The 12008-nt window shown below is 41.0% G+C and overlaps 1 protein-coding gene across 1 annotated transcript in view; it reads left to right on the top strand.

The window, feature by feature from the left end:
* The first annotated feature begins 495 nt into the window (after window positions 1-495).
* PKD1L3 (polycystin 1 like 3, transient receptor potential channel interacting) overlaps window positions 496-12008 on the top strand; it is an 88724-nt gene continuing 77211 nt past the window's right edge. Inside the window, 4 exon segments of the mRNA XM_060172042.1 lie at window positions 496-790; window positions 3779-3905; window positions 5384-5487; window positions 11765-11811. Coding sequence (XP_060028025.1) covers window positions 496-790; window positions 3779-3905; window positions 5384-5487; window positions 11765-11811 — 573 coding nt within the window.

Below are 12008 nucleotides of genomic sequence, written 5' to 3'. Positions count from 1 at the left end.
TTTGTATCATTGTGTCAGATCTCTAGTGTAAACTGTGCCTAGATTTATTTTTATTTATTTTACAAAGCAGAATACAATGATTTAAATCCATCTTAGGAGCCTGCAAGAATAATTTAGTTTAAAAAACACGTTACTCAATTTTTTTTTAGCAGCAACATTAAGTAGTCTCCATTTCCTAGCCCCTTATAGTTTAAACCTAGTAAATAACCATCTATTACAAAGCTGAAGGCACAGTGAATTGTGTAAATACAGATGTTGATGCCCCAGCCAGAAAGGTCCATGGTCTTATTGATCTTTATTATTTGTTTTTAGCTTATGGTAACTACACCTGGTTCATAAAACAACAGCAAACAAAACCCTTTTGTGTCCTTAACTAGTCATTTCCAGTTCCTAGTAATAACAGTGAATGAATCAAACGAACCTACCAAGAATATATTTAAAGGACCAAGCAGCTGCTGAGCTCCATGTTTCCTCTACTCACTGTTCGCAGAGAAAATGTTCTTCAGAGGAAGTTCCTGGCTTTGGTTACACCTTAGAACAGGTATCATTCTAGGAAGTATGCTAAGTAGCTCCCAGCAACAAGGAAAAAAACATTGTTACCAACTGAATAGATTTCCCTGCATCTTGGAGGAAGCAAAAAATTACTGTTATGCCCAAGGAGGGCACCTTGCTTATACTTGGAACCAGGATGTTGAAGGGCTTCTATCAAACTATCTGGAGAACGGGAAGAAATGGTGGATTGGGCAAAACATAATGCTGCCGAGGAAACCTCAAGATAAAAACAACCCAGGTAAGGATCTGAGGTTTGATGTTGAAGAAGGAAACTTTCTTTTATTCTGGGACAAGAGACAGGAAAAAACTTAGATATTTTTGTTGTTGTTGTTGTTGTTGGTGTACCACGAAAATTCATTCATTGTTTCATTACCATTGTTCTTCTAAAATGCTTCCATTTTGTGTTATAGCCTTTGATTTGTCTGTGTGGCAAAGATGGTAAGTATCTTAAAAGTTCGCTTATCTAATAATTCACTGAAAGTATTACACAAAGTTCTGCAATAGTAATTTTAAAAAATAGATTTGTTTATTTGTGAGAAAGAGGAGGAGAAAGAAACAGATCATCACTGGGGGGTGGGAGTGCAGGGCAGCAGAGACTGAATTTGGGACTTCATGCTTGAGTAGAAATTTTTTTCATAATTTCATTGTTTATTAGTGATTAGTATTGAAATTACAAGATAACAGGTATAATTCCACACTATTCCCACCAGAGTTCTGTGTCCCCGCTTCCTCCTTTGGAAACTGCAGTAGTTCTCCCAAGGTCACAGATATGGGTTGACTTTTTTTTTTTTTTTTTGCCTCCAGGGTTATTGCTGGGGCTCGAGGCCTGCACTGTGAATCCACTGCTCTTAGAGGCCATTTTTTTCCAATTGTGTTGCCCTTGTTGCCTCCGTTGTTATTATTGTTGTTGTTGCCATTGCTGTTGGATAGGACAGAGAGAAATGGAGAGAGGAAGGGAAAACAGAGAGGAGGAGAGAAAGATAGACACCTGCAGACCTGCTTCACTGCTTGTGAGGTGACCCTCCTGCAGGTGGGGAGCCAGGGCTTGTACTGGTTCTTGCCCTTCGCTTCATTCCATGTGCACTTAACCCACTGCACCACTGCCCAGCCCCATCCCTCTTCCTTTCTAAGTCAAACATACACCTATTACTACTACCAAATATCTTTCTTTTTTTCTCTTCTCTCTCTAAGTCCGGATGGATTGGTTTCCAGAGCCCCTAACATTTCTCCCCCTCTGGGAGTATGGACTCAAAATTTTGGGGAGTACAGAAAATGGGAGTTCTGGCTTCTGTAATTGCTTCTCTGTTGGACATTGGCATTGGCAAGTCTATCCTTATGCCCAGCCTGTTTCTATCTTTTCCTAATGGTGTAGGGCTCAGGAGAGGTGAGGTTCTGGGGCACAGTGGTGAAGTCATCTGCCCAGGGAATTCAGGATGGAATCATAGTAGCATCTGCAACATGGTGTCTGAAGGACAGTTAAAATGAAGCAGGAAAAAATGTCTAATAAACAGGAACTAGAAAGTAGGAATAGACTAGGTGAGCATAGGGATTTTAGGGTGGTAAGAAGCTAGGAAGTCTATTTAGGTGTGTTTCTAGGGGTCCATGACTTTGGTAATTTTTTCTTGAGCTTGATAGTTAACACAGAAGTGAGTGGAATCAGAAAGTAGGAAATCTTTTTTTTTTTTAATTTTTAAAAAATATTTATTCCCTTTTGTTGCCCTGGTTGTTTCATTGTTGTAGCTATTATTGTTGTTGTTATAGATGTTGTCATTGTTGGATAGGACAGAGAGAAATGGAGATGGGGGGAAGACAGAGAGAGGGAGAGAAAGACAGACACCTGCAGACCTGCTTCACTGCTTGTGAATCGAAGCCCCTGCAGGTGGGGAGCCAGGAGATTGAATGGGGATCCTTATGCGTTGTGCCACCAAAGCTTAACCCGCTGCACTAACACCTGACTCCCAGAAAGTAGGAAATATTTGGGGGGTTTTTTTCTTTCCCTTTCTCTCTCTCTCTCTCTTTTTCTCTCTTTACCAGAGGACTGCTAAGCTCTGGTTTATGGTGGTACAGTGGTTTGAACCTGGGACTTAAGAGCCTCAGGCATGAGAGTCTCTTTGCATAACCATTCTGCTGTCTACCCCCCAGCCCAAAGTAGGAAATCTTTTATGGTCACTTTTTTCCTGATAAGTATCTTTTCATCATCCTCAGCTTCAAATTCCTAAAACAGAATTTAGGGGATTAATTACTTCCCTATAATTACTTAATCATAAAGTAATTTACGAAGTTGGTGTATTGTACCAAAAAAGACTCTGGGGACGGGGAGAAAGGAGGAAAAGGGTTCAGGTCCTGGAACATGATGGGAGAGGGCCTAGTTGGGGTTGAATTGTTATGTGGAAAACTGGGAAATGGGGGCCAGGTGGTGGTGAAGCTGGTTAAGCACACTCATAACAACGCACAAGGACCCAGGTTCAAACCCCGGTCCCCACCTGCGAGGGGAAAGCTTCACTAGTGGTAAAACAGGGCTGAAGGTTTCTCTCCATCTCCTCTCTCAGTTTCTCTGTCTCTATCAAATAATAAAATTAATAAAAATATTTTTAAAAGAAAACTGGGGGGAGTCGGTGGTAGTGCAGGTGGCGCAAAGCACAAGGACCAGTGTAAGGATCCCAGTTCGAGCTCCTCGCTCCCCACCTGCAAGGGAGTTGCTTCATAGGCGGTGAAGCAAGTCTGCAGGTGTCTACCTTTCTCTCCCCCTCTCTGTCTTCCTCGCCTCTCTCCACTTCTCTCTGTCCTATCCAGTGACGATATCAATAATAACTACAACAATAAAAGAACAAGGGCAACAAAAGGGAATGAATAAATAAATATTTTTTAAATGGGAAATGTTATGCATGTACAAACTATTGTATTTTACTGTCAACTGTAAAACAAATATCCCTCAATAAAGAAATTTAAAAATAAAAGACTCTGGGGTGGGGGAGAGGGCTTAGGTCCTAGAACATGATAGTAGAGGAGGACCTAGAGGGGGTTGAACTGTTATGTGGAAAACTGAGAAATGTTACACATGTACAAACTACTGTATTTTACTATTGACTATAAACCATTAACCCCCCAATAAAGATAAAAAATATTAAAAATTTGCTAAGTAATTATAATTATTTTGTTATGTAGATATTTTCAAAATTGTGTTGTATAGTTGAATATGAGGCTCATCTGGGTATGGTCTTTTTAGCAGATGGTGCAGACTCCTGGGCCATAAAGCCCAACAGGTGCACTTGTATGTCTAGAAGCTTCAACAGGCTCTCATTAGAAAAGGACTTATGCTCACAGGCGCATTATTTCATTTGTCAGGCTGGTAAGTGATGGACCTTCCTGCTATCAAAAGCCTTTTTTTTTTTTTTTTTTCAAGAAGATGGGCAAATTGAGACAAAGCAGGGATATAGAAGAGAGGAAAATACACATTCTAGAGACATGCTGATGAGAGAGAGAACAATAGACAGCTGCAGACCTGCTTCACTGCCTGTGAAGTGACCCCCCACTATAGGTGGGGAGCCGGGGGCTCTCAACTGGGATCCTTGTGCCAGTCCTTGTGTCTCACACTATGTACATAAATAAATATCTGAACAAATATTAATGGTAACCTTCTGAACTCTACCATTACAAACTAACAAGACACAAAGAAGAATATTATACTTAGAATAGAATCTCTTGGGTGCCAGGCAGTGGCACAACTGGCTGAGTGCCTAAATTTCCATGTGCAAAGACCTGGGTTAAAGTTCTCTGTCCATACCTGCAGAGGAGAAACTTCATGAGAAGTGAAGCAGTACTGCAGATATCTCTCTTTCCCTATCTCTATCTCCCCATCTTGATTTACTTCTGTCTCTATCCAATAAATACATTAACTGTTTTTAAAAGGAATAGAATCTATTAAATGATTTTAATTTTCTACCTTCTCAGTGTTGCAACAATCATCAGATGTACTTTTGAGATGTTGGTGTTATAACTTCTCCAGAGCAAAAGAGCTGATTAATGAGTGCTACATCACTACTAGCATTTTTTTTAAAAAACTTTAAGTAGGCTTCTTAGCTTAATCACTGACTTCTGACCAAGAGATAAAGCAGGGTGTGGCAGAGATAATCCAGTAGTTATGCAAAGAGACTTTCACAGCCCCACTACTATGCCACGGAGGTATAGGTCTTCTCCTGAGTTTCCTGGTTAGTTCTCTGTCCCCTGGTGTCAGCACAGGGCCTTCCTGCCGCTGCTCCAGATTCTGAGGGCAGTAGCAATGGAGACTCAGGGTTGCACTTGGTGAGTCTCCGGGGAGTCCTCTCCTCCCTTCAGCCGTCCCTTGTTGGTGGAACAGACTGGAAGTGGTGTCTCAACTGATAAACCTCCGGACTGTTACCAATCACTTAATCTCTCTCTAGGCTCCTCTCTGTCCACCAGCCACACGTGTTTGCACTCACCGGTGATTTGGTGGGCTCCTGAAGTCATTCTAGTCCTGTCTTGTTTTGGTCCCAGGTGGTCTCCTTTGGTATTCCTAGTTGATCCGGGAGAGGAGAGGAGAGAAACACATCTCACAGTTTTTTGTTTTTTAAATAGAGACAGAAAAAGCAAGAGACTGAAACTTTCTTCAGTGCAGTGGGGACCAGGCTCAAATCTGGATCATGCACATGACAAAAAAGCACACTATCAAGTTGAGCTATTACACCAGCGCAATAGTGATCTTTAATGCATCTCATGGATTATCACATAAGTGCTTATAATAAGTTTCATTTATTTACTGCTAAAACTACATCCTACAAATTAACTTTTGCATTCATCTCCAAATAGGTAGCTTTTCAGACCAATATGTCAGCTATGGAAATAATTCTCATATACATAAGAGAACCAAGAATGAAAAAAGAAAAGTTGAAATAGCAAGAAACAGAATGACCTCAGGTAACGTGTATATGGTGAAATCAATTTTTGCCTTAGACACAAGAAGACACAAGATTGGGGCAGGAGTAGATAGCATAATGGTTATACAAAGAAACTCTCATGCCTGATACTCCAAAATCCCAGGTTCAGTCCCCTGTACCACCATAAACCAGAGCTGAGCAGTGCTCTGGTAGGGGAAAAAAAAAGACACAACATTGGACTGGGGATGAACTCCGTGGTAGAGCACATATTTCATTCATAAGTCCTGAGTTGGACAAGTGCAGGGTAGTAGTGCACCTGATTGAGCACACATAAGTTGCCATGTGCAAAGACCCAGATTTAAGTCCCTGGTCCCAACCTGCAGAGGAGATAATTCATGAGCAGTGTCTGCAGGTGTCTCATTCTGTCCCTCCCCCATTTCTTCTCAGTTTCTCTTTGTCTTGTCAAATAAAAGAAAAAAAAAGTTATTGCCAGTAGCAGTGGAGTTATTGTGCAGGCACTAAGCCCCAGTGATTATCCTGGTTGGAATAAAAATTAATTTAATTTTTTAAATGTAATACTTTAGGATTTGCTATAAAAGAAAGGGAGGACATAGTGAAGATAACAGGCTCTGCAGTGAAACTAAAATTTCTTTTAGGGTGGAGGTAGATAGCATAATGGTTATGCAAAAAGACTCTCATCCTTGAGGCTCCCAAGTCCCAGGTTCAATTCCCTATACCACCATAAGTCAGAGCTGAGCAGTGCTCCAGTTAAAAAATAATAATAATAGGGTGTGGTCCGGGAGGTGGTACAGTGGCTAAGGCATTAGACTCTCAAGCATGAGGTCCTGAGTTCAATCCCTGGCAGCACATGTGCCTGAGTGATGTCTGGTTCTTTCTCTCTCTCTCCTGTCTTTCTCATTAATAAATAAATAAATAATAATAATAATAACAATGAGTCAGGCGGTAGAGCAGCTGGTTAAGGGCACATGGCTCAAAGTGCAAGGACAGGCGTAAGGATTCTGGTTCCAGTCCCCAGCTTTCCACCTGCAGGGGAGTCGCTTCACAGGCGGTGAAGTAGGTCTGCAGGTGTCTGTCTTTCTCTCCCCCTCTCTGTCTTCCCCTCCTTTCTCCATTTCTCTCTGTCCTATCCAGCAACAATGACAACAATCATAACTACAACAATAAAACAAGGACAACCAAAGGGAATAAATAAATAAAATATATTTCAAAAATAATTATTTTGTCATAGTCTTCCCCTCTAAACTCTACAGAAGTCTGAATTTAGCTCTTTAAATTTTTGGTAATCTTTTTTCTTTTTATTTACTTACTTTAGAGAGAGAGAGAGATACCAGAGCACTGCTTAGCTCTGGCTTATGGTAGTGCTGAGGATTGAACCTGGGACTTCAGAGGCTCAGGAATGAGAGTTTTGCTGTCTCCCTAGCTCAGGTAATCTTTTTTTTTTTCGATATCCTACCTTGTCAGTATTTATTTTTTAAATATTTATTTAATTTTTGCCTCCAGGGTTATTGCTGGGGCTCGATGCCTGCTTTACAAATCCACTGCTCCTGGAGGCCGTTTTTTTCCCTTTTGTTTACCATGTTGCTTATTATTGTCATTATTATTATTGCTGTTGTTGCTGTCATTGTTGTTGGATAGGACAGAGAGAAATCAAGGGAGCAAGGGAAGACAGAGATGGGGAGAGAGAAAGATAGATACCTGCAGACCTGCTTTACCACTTGTGAAGCAACCTACCTGAAGGTGGGGAGCTGGGGGCTCACACTGGGATCCCTATGCCGGTCCTTGTGCTTTAAGCCATGTATGCTTAATCTGCTATGCTACCGCCCGACCCCCTCAGTATTTATTTTAATGCTACACCAGGAAACAATCTCATTTGTTGTTACTGTATTTCTGATTACAATTCTTTCAAACTCTTTACTCACTCCTGTGATTATTTCCTTAGCTAATGTTTGGATGTTAAACCCATTATTTTGTGCTTCACCTTCTGGGGGGCTTTTAGCTGGACTGTTGTCCTGGTTAGTTTCTCCAATATTTCTTCTTGTTGGTTTACCCGTTTTATATATTATGTTATGAGTACCCTCTCTTAGTACTTTTCAAATTACTGATCACTATTGCCTGGATTGACTTGTGTCTAAGTAAGGTAATTAAAGGGTTCACAGTGGTGGAAGTTAACAATTGTTTCAATAGTATTTTAATCCCTGAGTTGGAGCTCAGTGATTTAAAATCCTCTTTTTTTTTTTTTTTTTTCCCTTCTCTGTAGGCTATGGGAGCCTGAGGGCTTCTAACTGTAAGTAGGCTTCTTAACTTAATCACTGACTCCTAACCAAGAGATAAGGCAGGGTGTGGCAGAGATAGTCAGGTGGTTATGCAAAGAGACTTTCACAGCCCCACAGCTATGCCACCGAGGTATAGGTCTTCTCCCGAAGTTCCTGATTAGATCTCTGTCCCCCGGTGTCCCTCCCTGCCACTGCTCCAGATTCTGAGGGCAGTAGCAATGGAGACTCAGGGTTGCACTTGGTGAGTCTCCGGGGAGTCCTCTCCTTCCTTCAGCTGTCCCCTTGTTGGTGGAACAGACTGGAGGTGGTGTCTCAACTGATAGACCGTAGGACTGTTACCAGCCACTTAGTCTCTCCCTAGGCTCCTCTCTGTCACCAGCCACGTGTGTTTGCACTCACCAGTGATTTGGTGGGTTCCTGAAGTCATTCTAGTCCTGTCTTGTTTCAGTCCCAGGTGGTCTCCTTTGGTATTCCTAGTTGATCCAGGAGAGGAGAGAGAAACAGATCTGCTGCTGCTCGTAGCCCCGCCTCTGGAAGTCCTACACCTCCATGATTTGTCTGCTCCTGGAAGTCTATTTTTCCTATTTTCTTTTTTAAAGGTAGAAGGTGAGAGACAGAGAGAAAGGGACAGTCATACAGAGAGAGATGAAAGACACCACAGCACTGCTCATGAAACTTTCCCCATGCAGGTGCTCACATGTGGTGGCCAGGGACTCAGACCAGGCTCCTCAAGTGGCAAAGTGTGCACTTTACCAAGTGAGCTGTCAGCCATTATTCATATAGTCAAAAAAGACTATATGAAAAAAGCTCTGCTATGTAATTAAATTTCTGCTATGCATATGGGAGTCAGGTAATATTGCAGCAGATTAAGTGCACGTGGCACAAAGCCCAAGGACCAGCATAAGGATCCTGGTTCAAGCCCCCGGCTCCCCACCTGCAGGGGAGTCGCTTCACAGGTGGTGAAGCAGGTCTGCAGGTGTCTATCTTTCTCTCCCCCTCTCTGTCTTCTTCTCCTCTCTCCATTTCTCTCTGCCCTATCCAACAACAACATCAATAACAACAATAATAACTACAACAATAAATAAGAGCAACAAAAAGGAATAAATTAATATATATATGTGCTTGCACTCACGTGGAGTGGATCCAGCCAGGGGGTAAGTCACCAACCCTCCCTCACCAGCTCTCAGGGACCATGTGATTCAGAAAGGAGGCATCGGGGAGTACTCTGGTATGAACACTCATTTATTTGGAGTTGGGTACAGGTTTATAGAGAGAGTTAAACAAAGAACATTTTTCACATATGTCAGAAATTACAGGTTTCTTAAAGGTCAGCTTGCCCCTATAGTAGGGGACTGGTATGACAAGAATTGATGTGATACATAAAGGTCAAAACGATTAGTCTCCATGATGCAGGCAAGTTAATTATCCAAAGGCATTTGAGAGAAGCATAGGAGTTAAACCAGTAAGGTGAGGTAGAGAAAAGAAAAACAAAACTTGATGTAAATCATAGATATCAAAGGACACAAGGAAATAGAATTTGGGGCTTTTCACTGTCTGGTGTTGTGGGGTGTATGATAGAGTGTGTTCTCCTTTGTGATCACAAAGTGAAGTGGATGTGTGAACTTTGAGTGAACCCTAAAGCAGGCAACCATTTGGCCTGCTGCTAGCAGGGGAAACTAAGAGTGAGAGGCCTATAGGCTTTCTGTGAGCTTGAGAGACTAACAAGGAGAAACTGAGTCTGGGAGGCTTTTCCCTCTTGGCTCATCTCTGTAAGAAGAGAGGCTAACAAATGGGGTGTCTTTCCAGACCTCCATCCAAGGATGGGAGAACTCCCTTAAGCTCTACCAAGTTTTCACATAGTCCCACATATATGCATACATATCTACAGTTATCCTCAATTAGTTATATAAATACTTTGAAAAGGGGGAATAAAAATAACTGCAGGTGGGCCAGCACGATAGCTCACCTTGAAGAATGCCTGCTATGTCATTCATATGACCCAAGTTCAAACCCAGCCTCCGCCACATGAGGGAAACTTTGGTACTATGGTGTCTTTCCTTCTTTCTGTCTAAAAGAATTGGCATGAAGTGACAAAGCCCTGGTAACAACAATAACAAAAGAAGAAATAAATACAAGATTGAATCATTTCATATAAAATGGTCATCATTACATATACTGGTTCTTAATATTTCCTGTACCACTTTAAAAATATATATGTATATACAGTGATCCGGGAGGTGGGGTAGTGATAAAGCTTTGGACTCTCAAGCATGAGGTCCCGAGTTCGATCCCCAGCAGCACATGTGCCAGAGTGATGTCTGGTTCTTTCTCTCTCCTCTTATCTTTCTCATAAATAAATAAACTCTCATATATATATATATATATATATATATATATATATATACATTTTATTGGATAGTGACAGAGGAAAATTGAGAGGGGAAGATAGAAAGGAAGAAAGACAGAAGAGACACCTATAGCCTTGCTTCATCACTCTTTCTCCCTGCAAGTGGTGGGGGCAGGGACTTGAACTGGGTCCTTGCACACAGTAATTCAAGTATATAAGCAGATGTGCCACTGCCTGGCCCCCCGCACCACTTTTTTTTTTTCTCAGTTTTAGCTGAAAAAAAATTAAACAAGATAGGCACATACTGAAAGTTTCTCTGTGTGAGAATATAGATGCAATAACAAGTTTAGCCATTTTTGAGGTCGGGCGGTAACATAGCGGGTTAAGCGCACATGGCACAAAGCGCAAGGACCAGTGTAAGGATCCCGGTTCGAGCCCCCGTTTCTCCACCTGTGGGAGAGTCCCTTCACAGGCGGTGAAGCAGATCTGCAGGTGTCTATCTTTCTCTCCCCCTCTCTGTCTTCCACTCCTCTCTCCATTTCTCTCTGTCCTATTGAACAACAAATAACATCAACACAACAATAATAACCACAACAAGGGCAACAAAAGGGGAAAAAAATGGCCTCCAGGAGCAGTGGATTCTTGGTGCAGGCACTGAGCCCCAGCAATAACCCTGGAGGCAAAAAAAAAAAAGTTTAGCCATTTCAAAATAATTAAGTCTTGTATACTGTACAACACATATAATCCTATACTCAGATTTTTCTGTTTTATAACCTAACAAATGCCATTCCAGGAAACTTTACAAAAGTTTAACTAACTTACATTTGGAAATAACCCATTGTTCTTTAGTTTCTTTTTTTTTAAGATTTAAAAAAATATTTATTTATTCCCTTTTGTTGCCCTTTTTGTTTTATTGTTGTAGTTATTATTGATGTCGTTGTTGTTGGATAGGACAGAGAGAAATGGAGAGAGGAGGGGAAGACAGAGGGGGAGAGAAAGATAGACACCTACAGAACTGCTTCACTGCCTGTGAAGTAGTTTCTTTCTTATACCCTTCATCCTGTTCGCCTTCATAGAAAAACAAGGCATCTGATCAGAATGAGATATTTTTTCCCTTGCAAGAAGTCAGCCTGAAATATTAGAAAATGAGCATATGAACACATTAATAATACCTTCAGATCATGTGTTTTTGTTTGTTTTCTTTTCAGATCATGATTTTTTTTTTCTGGTAGATATGTAGAGAGGATAAAAGCAGTAATGGTGATCTGTTAAAATGTTGTAGACAACAATCTCCCAGATGTCTATCACAAATATGTTGATTTATTAAGATTTTCTTTTGGTAAACTTATGAGGCAAATCTTTCCCTTTTTTTTTTTTTTTAACAAATATTGTAATATTTATTACTGGCAACTTTATGATTGATTTGGTTTGATACCTGCTTTTATTCAGAGGGTTTTTGACAAATAAGCAAAAAAAAAAAAGATGTTAGTGAATTATAATGCCTTAGCTCAGAATTCTAGCTAGTCTTCAGATTTATTGACAATAGGAAATTACCTTTGATTTCCTGTGTAAAATGCTTTTCACTGTTTTAGCAAAAGGTGAAACTTTCTCAAATGAAATACAATAATTCTATCCTAGACCCTTATATGAACTTAATCTTTTTTTTTCTATACTAGGTACTGATCTCTCAATCTCATGCCATCAACCTATTGATGCTAATCTTGTAAGTACTTTCACAGCTCTAATCTTGGAATATTAATCTCTTTATTATCCCAAGTGGATCCTGCCAGAATTCTGTTCTGTCTTTCTATATATAAGAATGTTCTTGGGAGTCGGGCGGTAGGGCAGTGGGTTAAGCGCACGTGGCGCAAAGTGCAAGGACCGGCCGAAGGATCCCGGTTTGAGCCCCCGGCTCCCCAC

Source organism: Erinaceus europaeus, chromosome 2 (genome assembly GCF_950295315.1).
Source record: "Erinaceus europaeus chromosome 2, mEriEur2.1, whole genome shotgun sequence".
NCBI classification, from domain to species: Eukaryota; Metazoa; Chordata; class Mammalia; order Eulipotyphla; family Erinaceidae; genus Erinaceus; species Erinaceus europaeus.
This window is presented reverse-complemented; position numbering and strand designations above follow the sequence as displayed.